This window comes from Poromitra crassiceps, assembly GCF_964638095.1.
Source record: "Poromitra crassiceps genome assembly, chromosome: 25".
In the NCBI taxonomy this organism is placed as follows: domain Eukaryota; kingdom Metazoa; phylum Chordata; class Actinopteri; order Beryciformes; family Melamphaidae; genus Poromitra; species Poromitra crassiceps.
In genome coordinates this window covers 18,956,889-18,978,982 of record NC_139649.1, presented here as the reverse complement: position 1 = coordinate 18,978,982, position 22,094 = coordinate 18,956,889, and the positions used below count along the sequence as shown (strand labels likewise).

The 22,094-nt window shown below is 42.1% G+C and overlaps 2 protein-coding genes across 3 annotated transcripts in view; one reads left to right on the top strand and one right to left on the bottom strand.

Moving 5' to 3' along the window:
• Positions 1-17,395, top strand: part of gpr27 (G protein-coupled receptor 27) — a gene marked incomplete at both ends in the record, with an annotated part of 228,038 nt that extends 210,643 nt beyond the window's left edge. The window contains 2 exons of one of the 2 annotated variants that reach the window (XM_083660735.1): positions 14,711-15,064; positions 16,673-17,395. In XM_083660735.1, the coding sequence (XP_083516861.1) occupies positions 14,711-15,064; positions 16,673-17,395 (1,077 nt within the window). Of the gene's footprint in view, positions 1-14,671; positions 15,065-16,672 lie in introns of those variants that run through there. The other variant, XM_083660736.1, reaches the window with a different exon arrangement.
• On the bottom strand, positions 2,065-10,601 carry LOC310798252 (eukaryotic translation initiation factor 4E type 3-like). Its single transcript, XM_083660738.1, has 7 exons — positions 10,328-10,601; positions 9,204-9,276; positions 5,531-5,625; positions 5,268-5,328; positions 4,941-5,007; positions 4,572-4,727; positions 2,065-3,327 (listed from the first exon to the last, which is right to left on the bottom strand). Exons 1-7 carry the CDS (start codon positions 10,507-10,509, stop codon positions 3,281-3,283), a joined length of 681 nt encoding a protein of 226 aa, XP_083516864.1. The 5' UTR covers positions 10,510-10,601; the 3' UTR covers positions 2,065-3,280.
• Positions 17,396-22,094: the final 4,699 nt, after the last annotated feature.

Here is a 22,094-nt window from a genome sequence, read left to right as displayed (position 1 = left end):
ATGAAAACATATGTTAATTTTTCAAGATTTAAATAATCAATGTGCATCTCTTGCATTCACGAACAAGCTTTGTCAAACCATTGAATATTGATGACACAAGTTACACTATGGATGTGAGCCCTGCAAAAGAGGACTGTATTTATGCATACTTTTATTGGCATTATGAATAGCAAAAAATCTCTTAAATGGTAAGAAGTGCTAGCAACTGTAATAAGGTAAGTTCTGTGTGTGTGTGTGTGTGTGTGTGTGTGTGTGTGTGTGTGTGTGTGTGTGTGTGTGTGTGTGTGTGCGCGTGCGTGCGTGCGTGCATGCATGCAGTTGTGCACATCAGTTAGAAAGGCTAGCCTATACGAAAGGGAACAACTGCATGCAGGAATATTGCAATGACCGTCACTGTGGTAAACATCATTTTGGTTTCCATTTTGAATATGAAAACAAACATGTGACTGTATTTGTATGACAGGTCAACCCCTGGCATATTGAAGTGCCACATAACAGCTATTTCCAACTCTAAATATGATCATCGCAGGCAGCACTCTACTTGAATATGTCAGTGATGAACATTCAGAATCAGCTCAATTCTGAGTATAGGAGGATGAGGGAGTGCAGCGTTGCTATATCTCTCATAAATTCCCTTCGAAATACATTGGGTACAACATGATGTAGACTTTGTAGAGAATGCTGACTGAGAAGTTTGCCTAATATGAAGTTTGCTTATGGGGGGGGGGGGGGTTGCATGCATTTAAAGAGCACATATTTGTAATGTTGATGCTGGACAGAAAGCACAGTTGCGCACAACAGATTAACCTTCGGAGATGCATGTTTGTTTTAGCTCTTTCTAGATTCTAGAACTTGTGGGATTTCACTCACTTGTCTTGTGATTTTCAACAGTGTTAAACAGTTTCCAAGTTTAATTGTCGTACAATATTGAAAGTGTCTATAGCGTTGCTTTTCTGAGGATTCAGAAAAGCAGAGCCAGCCTGTATTCATCTGTATCTCCAAACTGCCTCAACCAATGTTGATCTGTATGTCTGATGCCACTATTTACCCTGATACATGCTAATACAATGAGGCTTTGGTCAGCTATTGACCTCTGATTGGTGGTGGGAGGTTGTTTCTGAACCGCACACGTCATCGGTGTCTGACTGTTACTGATACAATTCTGTATCTCAAATGCTGAGTAGGCTGTTCCACACTACACTTTTAGTCAATCTAGTTGCCTTTCTAAGTGCAGTTAAACTCGAGGTCCGACCAGTGCCAAGTGCACGTACTGTAAATGCTGGAATGTACTGTCAAACCTGCTGGATGCATTTTACAACCCCCCAATGAAATACACACAGTTAAATGTTTCCTCTTAAACCTAAGCAAGGTGCAATTTCTCACCCACAATTATGGCACAAAAGATATTCACATCAAACCCTGTTTAGCAGAGGAGAGCTACTCTTAAGTCCAAATTAAGCCACTTCACGTTGGCTTCCAGTGGTGTTTAGAATCAAGTTTAAGATTTTATTGCCTCATTTCAAAACGGATCATTTTAAATGGTTTGGCACCAACTGACAGAACAGAGATTTAAACTTGTTGTGAACGATACAGAAGTCTAGATGCTCTCACATCTAGATTAAAGACAAAGGGGATTGAACATTTAATACAAATGTAGGAACAACCATTATTATTATTTTGTTTAAAATGACTTGGATTTAGACACTACACAGTATATACAGCACCAATCTTCTATTGATTGTCAGTGAAGCTGCTTTGGGCTACAGTATATATACACAGTTGAACATCGCAAAGATTCACAAAAACACAGTCTTGCTTCTCGTCACCTCTGACTTGGAAGAGAGAGCTGTTTACTTGCAAATACTGAGTATGCTGTCTTAGCCTGCACTTGTATTGACATTATAGAGCAGCAATGGGCAACTGGCACATTCAAATTCAAATGAGTTTACTGTACTGCAGCCTGCACTGGACAAACAATAGGTCATATACTTTCATCATAATGGCCCTTTCTCTGGCAAGAGATGCTATTTATCAAATTTGCACTTGATCAAACCGATGAGGTCATTCTACTTTCTGGTCTAAATAAGTGCACGTTTAATAGAAGCAGCCCTCTATAATGGAGAAACACAGAAGCACAAAATAAACCAGTAAGCATTATTTATTGAAAACTGACACTCACTGACAGTCTATTTGACTCCCCCCCCCTCCTCCCCCATGGAACCTGACAAATCATTGCTACAAACCTTATTGTGTATTAGGACATCTAGATGTAATGGTATGGGGGGAGAGAGCGAGAGGGAGGGAGGGAGATAGAATAATTGCAGTGTCTCTCTTCAAAGTAATGCACAGATCAGCTTGTGTGACATTGTTTAGGAGAGTGGAGGTTTACTCTCAACATTCTCTATGTATTGTAACAGCAGAGGTGGGCCGGGAATCGAACCCGGGTCTATTTTTTGGCCTTGCGGCCACCCACGTCCCGCTTTGTTTAACCCTGGCCTGAGTCATTACCGTATTGAACAAATGTGTGTTTTGGAGCTGTCCATAATGCACCCTTCACGTTGGGCGCTGCACTTGAAGCAAACGTGCAAGTTTCATATATGTGACAGGTTTCATAGTTAGGACCATCTCTCTTCTTGAATATGTGATGACTCCCTATGATGGCTTCATAAATGAAGGCCAGTGCTTTTTGGAATGGGTAGCCATGTGCCATATCTCCAAGTGTTACCCTGATGTACGCACAATTGATGGGTTCTTGGAAAAATACATGGGACATTCACTGCATCCTCAGAAGTGGGACAAGGCAAATATGTTCAGCAGTAGGATACAAACGTTCTCTCAACTGGGAGGGGCGATGCTTTGGCACTAAATAAGTCGACTTATTATAAAACTCTGGAAAAAACAACATAAGGAACAGTTAAAAAAGCGGTGAGATGATGTGGCTGCTGCCTCTATACCAGGGATAAGTTGTGAGGTCCGTAGGCTGTGCAGAGAACAGGACCGCGACAGTGCAGTTCAGTATAGGAGGAAGCCAGGACTAACATGGACTAAACATGGAGATAAAACGACATCTATTTGACACGATGCTTACACTTGATACATTCTCTGAAGAACTTGGAAATGGGGGGGAAGGCATCAGTCATTAAAATGTATAAAAATAGATCACATTTCCTTGTTGAATGCAAAAGAATATTCTTGATTAAGTTGTGGACGACGCCTTCAGTGCAGGCGAGTACAGAGTTCAGATTAAAAAGAGAGAAGTAAAGGAAAAGTGCATCACATTCTAATGTCTTGAACGTCCTCCTTCAAAGGCGTGATGTTCCATGTGAGCTGCAAAATTAAAATAGTCATATTCAGTATAAAGCCTTGATCTGTCATGCATACAGTAGTATTCATTTTATACCACATTATATAGGACGCAATGCAGACCTTGACTAGAGTGCGACATTGCACCTCCCTCCCCTTATATAACAGGCATACACCCCCCCCCCCACCACCACCACCACCCAGCAGATTCTAACTCTGAAGGGATACATCGCATGTACCAAGATGTGCACTTAAGGTGAATACCTAAGTAAATTTAAGTGCATCCAACAGCACAAAGTTAAGAGAATTGAAGACACAGTAATCCGGACACATATCATTTTCAGATATGAGTCAGCGACCTTATACATCAAACTGGACAAATATATATCTGAATATTTTGAACGGTGCAATGTGTCCACTGGATAAAGTGAGAAAATACATTTGTGCCTGCATACTTTTTTTGTATTATTTTTGGTTATGAATGGGACTGGTACTTGGTAGCAACATGAGTAAACAATGTTAATGCAGTGCATGCAGCTTTCCAATGGTAAGTAAGCATAAGGTGCGTTTGTGTTGCTGACAAGTTTACATGAATGACAATATTGGCGCTGTAATAATGACATATTATGTCAGCTTCACATGGTGCAATGATGTTGGCCAACGGACCGGCCTTCAGTTTGATTCATTCCTTAGAGAAAAGTAATTTGGGGGAAAGAACAATATAATAATAATAATAATAATAATAATAATAATAATAATAATAATAATAATAATAATAATAATATGCTCCCTTTAACTTTTCCTGAACATTACTTCCTTACACATTGAATTTCACATCAAGTGATTTGAGCAATCACATGCTTGTCTAATCATTGGAAAAAGGGGAGTAGTTCAGCACAGCTGAGGAGAAAGACTTGAACAGCTGTTTCCATGTGAACCGGCCAACCACAAAAGAAAACAATAGATGTTGGTTGGAGGAAAGTGAACATGATGCGCATCATGAAAACAGCATATCAAACTTCTCTAAAAGAGCTGATGAAAGCACTACTCCCCCAGACAAACCACTCCATTCAATCTGTCAAATGTTCATACTGTAGCTCAATCAACAGTAGAGATGCTTATCTTTGTCTGAAAAATATTGCGATAGTCTGTGACAATGCATCTGTAGTGCATCATAAACTGTACTATTATTATATGGAAAGTTTTCCATTTATAAATCCAAATGCACAGTATATGTAAATTTGAAAAAAATGGGTGGCCATACTTACGTTTATAAAAAACAGCTTTAAAAGATATGTGTGGGAGAAGCTCATAGATCTTTCCCAAGACAGTAGCTTCACTAGCAAGAGAGGCATCCTTATTCCAGATTTGAACAACATCTTCCCGATCTCGAATGCTGACACTGACACCGACAACCTCGTCATCTGCAATACAGAAGAACATTCGCAACATTAACAGTAGATGATAAGTATCAATCATAAATAATAACTATATTTTGAAAAGAGCATATTTCAGGGAAATCAGTTGAACACAAAAGGCAGTCACAGTCCCATATGAAATGATACATTTGTTTCCAGCGCAATGTTGCCCTCTAGTTTCTGGATATGAAAGTGTCTTCCTGCTGTACTGTAACTCACCTGAAGCACAGTAATCGGCAAACTGCTCTCCAATAGTAGCAAGTAACAATTCTTTCCAAACTGCAGACTGAAACAAGAACAACACACGGAAGACAATTAGCAATCCAGTAAACGACATGATTATGAGAGAAGGAGCTATCCATCGTATTCTGTTCCATCACCACGTGGTCACCTTGGTAGGAAAATCACGGGTGACACTCAGGAATAAATTAACGGGCGATGACAAACGCAGCCAATGAGCTGTGTGTATTGTAAAGTGCCATATTGGTAGGAAATGCATGTGATCATAGCAATAATAATATGAATCGAGAACAAGATGGCACCTACAGTGCTTTCTTTTGGGACTTTCATCTTCCATACGCCTCCTTTAGCATTACTCTCTTCTTCCCTGTTGGTGTACAGTGATAAAAGTTAAATACTGAGCAAGTTTCACCTGGTGATCACAATTTTACATTTTATAATAAAACTATATTTTAATAGAAACAAAAGGTATATAGCAACTGATCATATAACAACAACAACAACAACAACAACAACAATATAATAATAATAATATAATCAGAAATGAAAGCTTCCACAATGAGACTTACCACAGCGGCCTCCTTTCTCCACGCATTAAGTGATAGCTGCATCTCAAAGGCAGCGCTGTGACTGGAGGGATGTTGTTGTATACGCTCCAGAACGTCTACAGGATGAAAGGTACACACACGTTCACTATAGTCTCAGTCTTCACAGACACACTGTAGGTCCCAACAGACATACAGTACTGCAGTGATTCCTCCTTAAGGCAGTACAAGCCATCTTGGTATCATCTAAAAAAAGTGTTGGCATATGCAGTGCATCCTGCAGATATCAATCCAGCTGAGCGCCAGTTGGTTTGTCATTTGAGTGGGATAGTTGAGCTAATATCTACTATCAGTCTCGTCACACAACAGCAAGTCGATCATGTTTTTCAGACCAAAAACGGAACGAAAAAACGATTGCATTCCAAGCATTCCACCGAAGATTAAAAGTCTGCAACATTGTGACAGGCGGCAGTGGCTGAGCAGCAGTGGTGCATGCACGTCTCACATGTCTTAGTGTTGAGCAAAGACTATCGGCCAACTTACTTAGATATTTTCATAGTTATTCAAACTCAGACTCCTACATTTATTTTCAACAAAATAATGTATAGTTCCAATATTCATACACACTCCACCAGAGGGGCAAGTGGTGGTCAGATGACTTTACCGCGGCCAAAATCCAGCTACATGAAAAAAGCTGTCATATACAGTAGGGGTGGGACAAAATATCGATACCCACGTTATCGCGATATTTCCACCCGCGATACGTTATCGATACACTGGCGCCAAGTATCGATATGTTTATTAATTTTTTTTTTTTTTTTTTTTTTTTAATAAACAGGCTAAAATATTATGCTGTGTGTGGTAGTTGAAACATAGTTTCAAGTTGACTTTATTTATGTTTGTAGTTGAAACAAAAACATAACTACTGTAGGCTACATGAATGGAAATGTTTGATCATTAATATCTACTTTTAGAAATTATATAGGTAGGTAGGTAGGTTATATAGGTTTTCTTGTTTTAATAGTAATAATAAAAAGACTTAATGTGTAACTTTTCCTCCGTGGTATCGAAAATGGTATGAGTGAGTGAGTGAACTGCATAATAGTGAGTGCATAATACATGATTTTTTGCCTTCAGAGGTATTTTTTTCACTTGTTACACAGGTATCGTGATGTATCGTCTTCCAATATATCGCAGTATCGCAGTATCGCAGTATCGTGATATATCGTTATCGAGGGCCAAGTATCGTGACGATATCGTATCGTGAGCTACTCAGCGATTCCCACCCCTAATATACAGTACATATACAGGGCTATCGTGTCACAGATAGATAGAGTCATGGAAATGTCTTCCAAGTAATATTATAGGCATGTTTTAAAAGGAAACACACACTATCCAGATGTTTATCTCATCTCTTTTCATCCGTTTTCTGTTTGTTTTGTGGAGTATATGAGAGAGGTGCTGACTGTATATTTAATATTTAGGTTAATTGGCTAGCTAGAGAGCTAGCTGAACATTAGGGGTGGGAATCACCAGATGCCCACGATACGATACTGAAACGATACTTGAGTCACGATACGATAGTATTGCGATACTGCGATATTTTCGATATTGCGATATATCGATATTGCGATATATTTAATATTGCGATATTTCGATATATTGCGATTTCTTACTTTTTCAACTGCAAATGATGTCCCCAAAGGAAAACTTTGTCAACATCTGGTTTATATAAGAACAATTTTTCAGTCTGTACATCTGACTTCAACCATTTTATTGCAGCAACATTGTCAAGTAGACAGACCAACAACTTTCATAAAGTCATGTCATAGTTGCATGCACCTGACAAACTGAACTGTTTGTTACAGTCTACTTACAGTCCACCTTAACTGGATGTGTGTGTGGACTACTGTACTTATGTAGTTTTTGCAACTTCACTTCACTTACACAAAACATCTTGTGCAGCCCATTCAGTAACTGGGGAATTTGTAAATTACTGTTATGACAAAACTGTTACTGTTAAAACAAAATGAAAATATGCTACGGTTTGTTTACTGCTGGCCTTGGAACTAAAGTTTATAGTAGCCCGGTGGCCTGGCATGGCCTGCAAAAAAAAAAAAAAAAAAAAAAAAAATTTGCAATATCGATACTTGGGGTCCAAATATCGATACAATATCGTCAGGCAAAATATCGCGATACTGTGGTGTATCGATTTTTTCCCCCACCCCTACTGAACATGCTTCATTGTTTTGTCGTGGTCTTAGATCTCCTTTTTTTTCTTTTATTCTTATTTGTTAGTTTGTTATTGCTTGTCTGTCATGTAATGTGTATTGTTGTTGTTTTGGACCCCAGGAAGACTAGCTGTCATTTAGGTGTCAGCTAATGGGGATCCTTATAAATAAACAAATGTGTTTAGTGGAACTGGGGAAGGCAGGTGAGGAGGTCAGGTGGCAGCAGGTCAGGGAATAGTAACCGTATCGCACTGGCCAGGGGCTCCGGGGAACCTATACTCGCCTCTGCCAGCTTGCCAAGCCGACTGTGGTGTGCCGCTCCCTGGGGAGAGGGGCCAGTGAGGTCGGTGGAAAGGGGTCTTTCTCCGGCTCTCCCCCCGCCCACCTGGACAGCTCTTCCCCAAGCGATGCACTTTGGGAGAGCTGAGCACCGGTCGGTTTGTCATTTGAGTGGGATAGTTGAGCTAATAGCGTTTTATACGTGTACAGTGAAGCATGGTTCATAACAGAGACATTAGTGATTTCCCTCTGATCAAGTTTGTAGGTGTGACTTGTGTCCTAGGTTATAGGCTATGGTTATGCACAGACATATTACCAGCATATATAGTCGTCACTCCACCACCGTATCATTGCCTACACTATATTTTATTGGTTGGTATGTTTTTATCAGCATCCTTAAATGGAAAGAAAATAGAAAAAGCAGCGGAAAAAGTAAATCTGCACCGCGAAATATGCACGTTTCTGATTTTGTGTGGATAGGCTCATAGAGATAAATGGGTTTGTTGTTTTTTGATTGCCGTGCGATTTAAGCACATTTAACACATCAAGAGCCATGCGAATAAACAGCACGAAATTGTGAGGCAAATCTTGACCCACATGACTGTGTGCATAGTCAGCAACAGATGTGTACATGTCAGAAACACATTTCTGTCAAATTGACCTTGGCGTTCAGCGAAACTTCGCCATTGATATGCAGTTACATTGACTTGATATAGGTTCGAAAAATATTAGTGACGTCACAAAAATCATAAGTGTCCTCACTTGTGAATATTATCTTGCTGAACACGAAGTTTGCTGTTTCATAAACTTTTGTTAACCACAGACGTTTTTTCATGCATTTAACCAAAATCCCCATGCAAAAATCCCCATTGACTTTTAGACGAAGGAACCAGGAAGTGCAGGGACTTCTGGGTAAGCCTACAAAAATACCTCATCCCTGCGACACTATACCCAGAAATCTTGTAAGGGGAGGTCAGTAAGCTGCTCACAGTAGTACACTCATGTTTACCAACCAGCTGGAGCACTGCTCACTGCTGTTCAGAACACTGTTTGTATTTCGCTCTTAACTTTTGATTCACCACTTCCTGTTGGTGGAGACAACTTTTGTATTTTGAACTTGACAAGCGTGACTAAACTAAACTAAACTAAACTAAAATGATGACTTTCAAGTTGATACCACATCTCACCTGAACAGATTGAACTGTGTAGATCTTCTTCAGGTTGGATTCGCATTGCGCAGCCGTCGCCCCTGGTAATGACCTGACACAACAAACAAATGAGAACACGACACTGCTTCTGCCCACAATAGATGATACAGTAACCAGGAGGTAAACAAGCACGTTATGTAACATGTTATTACTGCTGCATTCATGGCAGGGCTTTGTTTGAGGGGTTTAGCATAAAGTATAATCTTAACAACAAACCTAGACGGGTTCATGTGCAGCAGCTTAGAGGCAGTTTGACAACAATAATAAACTTTATAATGGTTTATAGACGCTCAATTTCTGCTGGGTCATGACTTCCACGCCCATTTATGACCACAAAGATATTTTAACAACTTTAGCCTAAAGTTGTTAAAATAAAAATTATAAAAAGGTATGTAGCTTACCTCAACACTGACATCAACATGTTCAATATGGGTTTATCCTCTATGGCACTGAACCCCAAACTCAAATGGGGATATGTATTCGATATGAATATGGCTCATATGATTGATTTAATATAGAGTTAACTACCTCTACTGAAGATGGGAGGTGACAGTGAACAGAGTAGCAGTCATCCTTATATTTTCTTTCTTATTGCGCTAACTACAGAGTGGAATATTGAAGATGAACTAGTTACAAAGTCGGCCTCATTTTCCCCTAAACCCCTCAGGAACAACTTATGTAACTTGAATTGCTGCGTGTTTGAAACATTACAATGAATGTTACAATGTTACAACCCGTTACATGTCACCTACACATGTTACAATGTTACAACAATGTATCCACAAGTGCTTATTATAGCCTAGCCAGCCTACACATTTCCACCCCATTACATCGACGTCGTTGGTAGCATAGATCTATGGTTGGTAGGCTATTCACTGCGGTAGACAACCGTATGCCGTCGAAACTAACTTTTCTGGCTTGTCAGACGCCGTTCGGCAAATATGAGATGATCTTTAACGCGACCAAACTCCCCCTAACCATAACGTGAAGGCCTGCGGAAAGAGAAAGATATTCTTTATTTCACCATCATTCTGCTTTTTCACGACGGCTTCAAACTCGAAGAGATCGCGGAAGGAAGGGGGGAATTAGAATATGTAGCCTACCTGTCAAGCCAAAACGTCCAGGGTGAGTGCAGAGGCAGCGTAGTCTCGTCTCCTCGGTGTTTCTTTGTGATGTTTTCCAACTCTCTCTCGTCGATGTCAATGTTGTTTTCAGAGGAAACTGGCTGGCCGCTCCGGGCGTCTCTGTCCATCTGCATCTCCGCTTGACCTACAGGAACCGCCATTTCTTCCTGCAAAAGAATCGAAACCTTTCTATGGACCCGGGCGAAGGTTCTTGATAAAAAACCAAAACGCCCCGGTTTGGTTTTATCCCTGGTAACTGAAATACACTGCCGCTTTTCCGCCTACCGACTGATGACGCCTCTCGCCTCTGCTTCTGCGTCACCGAGTAGAAACGTCGCAGCTGGGCCATCCGAAGGTGATAACCAGAGAGCAGGAAACAAGCAGTGAGACCTCACTCTGCCCCTATTTTCGGGTACCCCACAAACGGGAACAGAGTTTGTAGTTTTCCGGTTTGCGTCACAAATCTTCTAACCACGGCATAGCCAGTGTAGTAGTCGAGTCCGGCTCGACTCGGGTCCGAGTCCTGGACATGTCAAGACTAGGATTGAGATTGAGATTGAAATTTGTGATGATTTTGGTCAGTAATGATTTGATGTCACTCGAGCACTCGATGATGTCATCAGTGATGGTCACTCGAGCACTCGATGATGTCATCAGTGATGGTCACTCGAGCAATTGTGATGTCATCAGTGACAGTGAGTGATGTCATCAGTGATGCGAAGTTGGGCAATTGTGCGCTGCGCATGTCAATAAATCAGGCGAGGCCACGCAGCAGCCGAGCTGCAGGGGAGGCCGTATGCGAGCTGTATGTGTCGCAGGCGAGCTGCAGGGCGGGCAAGGCCATGTAGCGGCCAAGCTATCGAGCCCGTGCAGCAGGCGAGCCTAGTAGGGATCGAGCGCGCGTAGTGTGCAAGATTTCTAGTATGTAGGAAGTAGTTGGAATAACCGACTTCCGATCTAAATGCGGGGAAACTTGGACACTTAATAACTTATTAGCGTTAATGGCACCAATCTGACAATGCAATGCTCTATCCTTAGCAGCCTATGCAAATACTTCTATCTAGTAACAAAGCACGTCAGCTGAATTACATTGTTACAACATGTTTTCCTAGCACAAAAACTGTCAAGTAAGATCAAGTTTTATTGTGACTTTGTTAATGAACTTGGAAAGGCTGACGCTACCCTGACTTCCCAAAACATCGAGTGAAGAGCAAACAAGCCCTGTTGTATCTAAAAATGCTCACTTGTGCAGACTGGGAGGTGATTTTCTTTCTTTCTTTCTTTCTTTCTTGAGTGTGTGAGTGAGTTTTCTTTCTTTCTTTCTTTCTTGAGTGAGTGAGTGAGTCATCTTCTCAATACATGAGCTTATACACAATCTTTGGAGACAGTTTTAGCTCAATTTTTTACAGTCTATGGGTGATAGTAGTTTGCAAGCTAAGACTCCAACTTAATATTGTAGACATTTATTTTGGTTGAAATTACGTGTTTTATTAAAAAGAAGAAGAAGACGACAGACAGACAGACAGACAGACAGTGTGTTCCCAAATGTGGCAGGAGTTGCTTACGGTGCTGTTCCACAGAACTGGCTGCAGGGGGCGCTGGGCACTGTTGAATCTGAGAATTGTCCTATAATGGCAACTAATCATCAGGCATTATAAATGGGAGCTGGGGCTCTCTGTCTCTGTCTGTCTGTCTTTCTGTCTGTCTGTCCCACTGTCCCAATGTCAAATGAAAGAGGTTAAAGTTGGACTATACTGGGCTGGCTATTGTGCTCATCTGGCCGTTAGGAGCCCTCCCCTCCCAATCCCCTCCCTCATCTCCCACCTATGAGAAATATCTGTCTACCCATCCTGACTGTTTCAGTCAGCGTAAGAAAAGCCTCACCAAATTGTTTTCCTGCTTGTTCCAGATTGTCTCAGACAACACAACAGAGCTGCTGTGTCGCAGTTTAAAAATGTTTTATTTCTTTACAGTTTTGTAGACTTCAACCAAACCCTGTGTCGAAATGACAGTGTAAAATAAAAATGTTTAGAATAAAACAAATCAGCATCAACATAGTCATGTTATTTCATTTATAATTAGGCTTACAAGTCAGAAAATAAAAGCATCACAGTCATTTCCACAGAGAGCATATGCTCTGTATTTCCACGGGGGCCTGTCTTGTCGTTGAGAAACAATTCTGACAATTCTGGCTAATTAGTGGTCTAAATGAGTGAACACAGGTTCAGCACCATGGAGAGCTCCATTCGTTAGCTACTGAGCAGAGGTGGAATGAGAGAGGAGAGGCTGCAGCCAACTCTGTGAGCGAGGCCTGACAAAATGGGCAGTGATTGTTTGCTCCAACAGGTATCAGAAGTAGTTTAATGTAGCCTACATGTCATGCTGACTCACTCCTGAGATGCCCTTACTAGCTACATACATATCACATTGTGTTCAGGACTGTAACTATTCAAAACTTGGAATCACACCCTAAAAATGACATATTTATACAAAAGGCCCTTAAAGGAACACTCCGCCCATTTTCAACCAGCTTTGTATCATTAGAACATCAGTAGTATATCAGAAAACTGTAAACGGTTTTGAAGTCTGTCATTTAATGACAGTTATTGAGTGTTAAAGTGTGGACCAGTGACATCACTGGTCCACACTAACTCAAATTAATAACTCATTAACTCAAATCAACTCTCAATAACTGTCAAACTATTCATCATTCATCTAGTTTGACAGTTATTGAGAGTTGATTTGAGTTAATGAGTTATTAATTTGAGTTAGTGTGGACCAGTGATGTCACTGGTCCACACTTTAACACTCAATAACTGTCAAATTAAATGACAGACTTCAAAACCGTTTACAGTTTTCTGATATACTACTGATGTTCTAATGATACAAAGCTGGTTGAAAATGGGCAGAGTGTTCCTTTAACTGTCAGTAACTAGGCTACTGTAGGCTGCTGAACACTAATGGCCATTATCCTCCATGTAAAAGAAACAGTTTATGCAGGGAAAAAATGTTAATCAAACAATTTCTTATTTCTTATCTTTCTTATTTTTACGGTTGTTGAAAAGTCTTATTGTAACGCAGTTTGATGTGGGCTATTTATGCCCATCACTTTCCTTAATAAACTCTTGCATAAATAGGCTACTCGACTTGAAAGTGCAAATGAGGCAACATTTGCCTAATATTCATATAGGGACTTAGAGTGAGTCGATGGTGCTCATAGTGAGTTTATAACGACCTTTGTGGCAGACACATTTTTTTAATTTCTGTATCACATAGGGTTTCCAATGATAGCCTACATATAGCATATTTTTTAAATGTAGCCTATTGGATCACTAGTCACCTAGCTGTGTAATAGTAGAGGATAAACGCCTGCGCTGCGCCTTTAAGTAGCAGGGTACCAGTCGGCAGCATCCTAAGGAGCAGAAACTCCCAACACATTTGCATCTCCTCAATGCATGGGGCAGACTTCGCATGGCCCCATAGATTTCATAGACACCACTCACCAGGACACAACACACCGGCACATCAGACTAGCCTACTATATTGACTGTTCCCATGGCCTGCTTATTTCATGCAAGCGGACGTGCGTCGCATAGACGATCTCTCTGAGATTTAGACCGATCCTGGCGCTCACCTCTCTGGACAAACCTCCGCTCATCCCGGCATCTGCAAAACCTGTTTTCTTTTCACAAACAGTGAGTAATAGCTGTCGCTGAATGCGCCATGCTTCCGATCAACATTGATTTAGTCTGTTTTTTAATTCTTCAAGACGAACGGGAGAGCTCCGCCATCCGTGGAAATTGAAATGTGTTTTGTGAACCGCTTGTCTCCTGGACGGATGCCTATCGAGATGCTTTTGTATTTACACAAACAGGCTGTTTCCAGTCAACACAGAAGAGAACCACAGACAGGGACGACTTTCAAATGTGACACTTGTGAGATGAGGGATAAGAAGAAAAGAAGAAATATTAAATGATTTGGTTACTCTTTTGGTGGGGATCGCAACCATATCGGATGGATGTGAACCGATATTGAACCGGTGCTTTTTTTAATTACTTGAATTCTTCTCTAGTGGATCGTGTTGATTTGTTTGGCCAATTTTTCCACGAAGCATCGATACTATACGACCGATCAGCTGGAAGGCATGAATTGATGCGGGGAAGATACTACAGTAGTATGAGGTGCGAATAGCGCCACCACGGTGTATGAGGTGTGAATAGTGCCACCACGGAGTATGAAGTGTGGATAGTACCACGGATAACCTACTGAAGGTGATATTTAGGCAAGAAGAGAGGACTGACACAGCAGTTTGGCGGCACATAGATGGCAAACGCAAGCGAGTTCGGCGGCCCGTCCTTGCAGACCTACGCGTCCACGGCGTCTGCGGTCAAGCTAGCCTCACTGGGTCTGATCACAGGTGTCAGCCTGGTGGGCAACGCATCGTTGTCCCTGCTGCTGCTGAGGGACAGCTCGCTGCACCGGGCGCCCTACTACTTCCTGTTGGACCTGTGCCTGGCCGACGTGCTGCGCGCCGCCGTCTGCTTCCCCTTGGTGATGGGGTCGGTGGGCCACGGCTCAGCCTGGACGCACGGCGCACTCAGTTGCAAGCTGCTCGCTTTCCTGTCCGTGCTGCTCTGCTTCCACGTCGCCTTCCTGCTCTTCTGCGTGAGCGTCACCCGCTACATGGCCATTGCCCATCACCGCTTCTACTCCAAGGTTATTAGTTTGGGATTTTTCATTATTTTTATTTTTTTGGTTTCATTATTTTTTTCCTTTTTGCTAAAACTTGTAACCAGCTTCAGTCCTGAACAGAGATACCAACAAAACCATTTTCATAATTTTAACCCTTAAAGCAGCTACGAGCAACTTTTTCGATTGTTATTAAACAGTATAAATTTAATATCAATGCATCACATCTTACCTCTAATAGTCTCCGCGGACCAACGCAGAGTAGTCTCGCTTGAACCCCGAGTGAATCGGCCAGTGTTAGTGTGTCTGTAGCCAGGGCAGATCAGGAAGTGAAATGAAACGGTTTGCAGCAGCCACTTCAGCCATAACCACAAAATAACTTCCAAAAAACCTGTTAGAATATAACAAGAGATGTTCCCGCGAGTATGCGTGGCGTTCACATTGTTTATGTTATGTTGCTAGGCAGCGCAAACGGCGTGGGAAGGCAGCTGCGTTTCACTTCCTGGTTTCACTTCCGCGTTTCACTTCCGGGTTACCCGGTCCGGTCGCTCTAGAGAGCCCCCTGTTGGCGCGAGTTTAGACAGACTATAGACTTAATAATCACCTAAGGGAGCAATCTCAGATACACACGGCTTTGGTCTCGTCGACTATTAGAGGTAAGATGTGATGCATTGATATTAAATTTATACTGTTTAATAACAATCGAAAAAGTTGCTCGTAGCTGCTTTAAATGCATGCCAGTTTGTTTACATGAATTATTTTCCCTATAATAAATGCAAGTTGGATTTTTATTTTTTGTGCAGTCAGATAAAAAAAAAAAAACATTATGAAGCCCATAAAAACTTCCAGTCACTTTTGCATATTAAGATAATTAATTCTAAGATGTTAGGCATTAATTAATTTTTACTAGGTTCCACCAGATGGAGGCATTTCTCATGGTTGGCATAGGTTTCAATTAGCTACATGAAATTTATCCCTATGCCAAATATGAGAAAACGGTGGGTTTCCTGCGTCAGGTTAAAGCTATTTGTTAGAGGCAAGATTAAAAAAGGTCAGAAAAAGTATTGTGCAATTACAACTAAACTATAACATCTAGGGACAAACATTGCAAATTAGCTTAGGCTAGAAATGTTATGATATATGACATAAGACATATAGACACCCAAAACCCTACTATAGGCTTAAGGCCATTACACACCAAGATATAGCACAAAATTGCGATGCGAATTTTGACCCACCTGTCAATCACAGCAACAGATGTCGGAAGCAAATTCCTGAAAAATCGTCTTTGGTTCGAAAAAATAAAACACCACAATATCGCTCAGTGAAACTTCGCCATTGGTGTGCATGGTTGCATTGACTGGATATAGGTTTGAAAAATATTATTGACATGTGATTTAATCGCAAGAAAAAACACCCCCGGTGTGCAAGGGGCTTTAGGCTATATGGAATAAATTGACAAAGATGAAAACATTGTTTATTTGAGTTAGTTTTGTAAACACATAATACCGTTTCATTATTTTTTTGTAAAGCTTTGTTTATAGTTTTATTTCAGTTAATGAAAATGTTTTTTCACACCTACTTTTTGTTATTTCTGAATTTTTATTAACGATAATAATCTTGTTCTACTCCAAGCGGATGACCCTGTGTACATGTGTGGCGGTGATCTGCATGGCGTGGACCCTCTCCGTGGCCATGGCGTTCCCGCCGGTGTTCGACGTGGGCACGTACAAGTTCATCCGCGAGGAGGAGCAGTGCATCTTCGAGCACCGCTACGTGCGGGCCAACGACACCCTGGGCTTCATGCTGATGCTGGCCGTCATCGTGGGTACTACGCACGCGGTTTACGCCAAGATGCTGTGCTTCGTCTACGACCACCGCAAGATGAAACCGGCACAGCTGGTCCCGGCCATCAGCCAGAACTGGACCTTCCATGGCCCCGGTGCCACCGGGCAAGCCGCCGCCAACTGGATCGCCGGCTTCGGCCGCGGTCCCACCCCACCCACGCTGGTGGGCATCCGGCAAGCGGCGCACGCCGGCGGCGGCAACAGGCGGCTGCTCGTGCTGGACGAGTTTAAGATGGAGAAGCGGATTGGGAAGATGTACTACATGATCACACTGTCGTTTCTCATCCTGTGGGCTCCCTATATAAGCGCCTGCTACCTGAGGATATTTGTGCGGGGAGTCCCGGTGCCGCAGCTCTACCTGACCGCTGCGGTGTGGATGAGCTTCGCCCAGGCGGGAGCGAACCCCATCCTCAGCTTTCTGTTCAACAAGGAGCTCCGCGTGCGCCTCAGGGCCTGCTTCCCCTGCTGCCTCGCCACCCAGACACCCATGGAGCCATACTGTGTCATCTGAACGCTCCCGCGCACATGCTGCCAAAGATACATGTCATGCTGATTCAGAATGTACACAGACCACGCCCCAAAGTGACTGAATGCAGACAGAGATGTACACAGACCACGCCCCAAAGTGACTGAATGCAGACAGAGATGTACACAGACCACGCCCCAAAGTGACTGAATGCAGACAGAGATGTACACAGACCACGCCCCAAAGTGACTGAATGCAGACAGAGATGTAGTGGAGAGGGAAAACCCACCTAAACTCAGTTTACCCAGCCTTTTTAATTTGTGGAATAGTTTATTCACCACCATCAGGCGGACATACATCTTTATATGGAATGGTATCAAACTGGTTTAAGGTATATGGGGATAGGGGGTGAAGCATAATTGAATGCTTTTATGAAAGTATCATTGATTTGTTTTAGTGGTAACTGTTTTGATCATCACCTACTGGAATTCATAGTCAGCCCAACATGTTAATTTACCACTGTATCACTGCCTGTATAGATGACATTCAGTCCAACTAGAGGATACATTTGACTATGTGCTACACTACAAATACATGTTTGTATTGACAGCATTTCAATGAACGTTTTGGACATTCAATGCACGTTTTGGACACTCCAGTCCAAATATAGTTTGAATGAACGTAATCAACATTTTTTAGGTATTTCCAACTGGACAAATGCTGAGGTATGTCGGATGTATTTTTCGCAGTATGTGGTGTTTGCCTGTTGCAGACTGATGATTGAAACAGAAATGTCTTGAAATCACGAAACCTCTATGAAGAGCAGAATGGTCAGGATCCATTTCTCTATTGCTTCGTTTCTGGGTTCTTTTAACACAGGATCAAGTTTGTGTTTTTCTTATTTTTTCTGGATTACAAATCATATAAATATCACAAGAGGATAAATTCTCAGTATATTTTTAGTGAAGACAATGTATGACATGTTTATAAATATTGTGAAGCTCTGGTTCCCTCTTCTTTCTTCATTTTTTTAATGAGATATGTTGTATATTTAATAAACTGTTAGAGTTCTTTGTGTGAACAAGGTGTTAGAACTCACTTCTCAAGGCTTTTGCAAACTCATATTCTTCATAGATCAATTGTGTTGGTGAGAGACGGGTCGCTACACATTCCCTGTAAGATATACAAATATCATTTTTTTCCTACAGACATGGACACATAGCTTGGTGCTTCTGAAAGATGGTTGCATTGTTGGTGTCTATTTCTGAGCAAATAAATAAGAAATGGATGATAAGTTGAACTCTATCATTTATTTTTCACCAGATGTTATTACTTGATTTGGTTCTGCTTTTCAGCTGCAGACTGTTGAATGGAGAAAGTAGTATGAATGGGGAGGTTTTTCATATTCATATTTCATTCATGCATTTCATGGTGTGTCTTTAAAGGAAACATCCACTCACACACACACACACACACACACACACACACACACACACACACACACACACACACACACACACACACACACACACACACACACACACACACACACACACACACACACACACACACACACACACACACACACACACACACACACACTACCACTTTCTATCAACCTGCCAGTTAGTTATTTCCTACATTTCCCAGAATGCCTTTCAACAAAGTGAGAGAAAAGGTGAGTCACACCACTTTCTCAAAACATGTCTTGTGGCTGCATTGCATTCTGGTCTATTTTCTTCTGCTACTTCAGGTGCAGAAATAAGCCTTTACACATGACGTTTTACACTGAAAATATCTTCACATGACATCATGGCATCTATGTTGGGCCAGTTGTCCACAGGAATAAGAAAAACGCCACCAAACAAAATGGGCCCAGAAATGCAACACACATTAAGTTCAGTTATCCTTTCTTGCTGCCAGGTGTTTGTTTAAACGGTGCTAAAGTGTTTTAGGTCAGATCTTTCCTACAGTACGTGTGACATGCATGGGCCCCCTATTGCAGGTCTTAATCGAGCTTAGTCTTAATATAATGGATTAGTTTGCTTTAATAGATGTGTTGTGATCAGCTGTCTGTGTGCCACCTGCTTTTTAGCCAAACCCATTCAAAGCCCGATCCTCTCCTCCCTCCTTTAGCCAGCAGCAGGCTATTGATTCTGCTAATTGCTGATGCGTTCGCCGAGGTGACATTGGACTCGACTGCACAAAACCACTCATTTTAAAGGCTTCATTTGGTAAATGGTTTAATCACTGTGCTTGGCTGAGGTGTTTCTGAGCCCTGGCCTGGCCTCAGTCGCTGTGATCCACCCACCGTACGCACAGCGCTTAGCTCCTGCACACGCCTGTGGCCTTTCAGCACATCCATAAACTCTTAGCATCACAACACGCTCCTTACTGACAGCTGGCTCAGCTCTGCTGCCGGCGGTGCCCAGAAAGCAGCTCACCTGCACGTGCTCTCATGCAACACAATGCAGGTGAGGTATTTTTGGTATGCCGTGTGTTGCCTTCAGGGCACGCAGGCTCTGTTGCTGAGTGACTCATATGGCTCATTTCCACCACATTGTACAGCCCTGCTGCACAGCTCGTCACCACTCGGCTCTATTTGTTTCGACCCGATGGATGTTTTGTTTCCACCGCTGCTGATCTGCCCCCGCCCACAACTGGTCGTCATAGCGACCGCATATCTGTCCTCCGCCTATAGTCGAAGTAGGCTATAACATAACGTTAAAATTAAATCCATACACAGAACTTTTAAACTGTTTATGAAATACTGGTGCCTCTAAATGACCTACAGTGTACATGGGCAAATGTGACAATCGGCCAGGAGAATGGATATCACTTTGTTGTTAGTCAAACTCACATGCATGCGCTGCGCGAGGGACGGGGGTTGCGCTACAGAGTGAAGCCTCTACCCCGGCGGCCTCTCACCAGGCAAGACCGCGGCTTCACCAAAGCCCCGCCTGCGGCCTAGCGGAGCCGACGCTGCACTCAACTACAAGGGCTTCCTGAGCAGCGGACTTTTTCTCTCTCAAAACAATTGAAACCCACCGCCATGTTAAAGCTGAGTAAGGAGATCGATTTTATTTCACCAGAGGCGAAGGCAGCAACACAAAAGACTGATGGAAATAACATAACAGAAGAGAAGGTAAGCCCCACTAAACTGGTATGCAGCATTGCATTGACAGTCATTAGATAGAGTAAACACGATTCTGCCTGACCAATCAGTCGTCTACAATGTTTTCACGTCACCGTATGAACCCGGGTTCACAGCGCTAGAACCTCAACAGAGCAGGGACCAAAAGCAGCACGACTCAACCCCCGACTCAACCCGGGCTGTCCCCGTTTTTGATCGGTGGAATGAGACAAAAAAGCCAGACGAGCTGGGCGGGGCCGCGTTGATACCAGCGGTGGAAATGGGCCATTAGTGCCCGGCTTTTTCTGCCGCCTCCGTTGTTGACCTTTCAGTCTCTCTAATCACCACCCTGATGCATCTTTGTCCTCCTCACTGTGTTTTCCTAGAAGAAACAGTTTGGACAGCTGGGATGAAACTGTGTTTTCAAATGAGCTTCGTGTTATGTCACTTTTTAGGTACTACTAGGATTCCTAGGCTCGCCCTGCAGCTCGCCGAGCTGGCCCTGCAGCTCGCACACGCAGCTCGACCGCTGTGTGGGCTCATTTGCTCCCTCGCCCGCCCTGCAGCTCACCCGCTGTGCGGGCTCACTTGTGACATCACTGATGATGTCAGAAACTGATGATGTCATCATCAGTGATGTCACAATGCACAATTGCTCAAGTGACATCACTTCCAGGACAAAATTGAAGCAGAGAACATTGCCCACATGCTCCCTTTTATAATATAGACAGAATAGTTTAATGACGGTTGAAAGATAACCGGTTGACACTTTGCCAATATCTCAAAATCTTTACATAGGACTATAGCTATGGCTTTCAAGACTTCAACAGATTCATGTTTTGTATTTTTGGAAGTCATATCTCATTGATTACACTTATTGTATAAGTAGGATGGCTGCTCTCAATCTCTTAGTAGAATATTTTCACACTGGTATATTAACCACGTATCAAGAGTGTACCAGTTTGTTCGTCTGAATTTCAGTATCTGGTGCATTGCCTCATCACAGATCACTCCATTGAAGATTTTAAGCCATTTGAATGTTCTCAAGTCTAGAGACAGAAGGCCAATATCATTACTGAAGTATATCAGATTAATTTGAGTAATGCTTTACACACTAGTTCCTAATAAAGAACCTCACTGGCTGCAATACGTTTTTTCTCCTCTTTGTAATTGGTGATCATCAGCCTGCTGGAAACCAAATCCTATTGCTCACCTTATTCTCACCGTCAAATACAAAGTGAGATCCAGCAATAAGAAAGACTTGTTCTTGCCTGGGTATATCAATACACTTTCATATCCCAAAGTAATCCACAGTATGTCTATGTAAACTATATCTAGATCTATGTAATGACAGACATGATTATTTACAGACGTCCATTCAGTCGCAGTGTTAGGTTTTAATATTTGAAAATAACTATTTTGGACATAATTAAACATTCACACACAGTATGTAGAGGTAAACTAACATTCAAGTTTGTAAAGTGGCCAAGTTGTCTGTTAAAGTTGAAACTAAATTAGATGGATGCTGCAGCCTTGTAGTATTTGCTAAATGCATAATATGAACATGAGCACTGTTGCATTGGTTTTACTCTAAAAACCTGTTTATTTTTA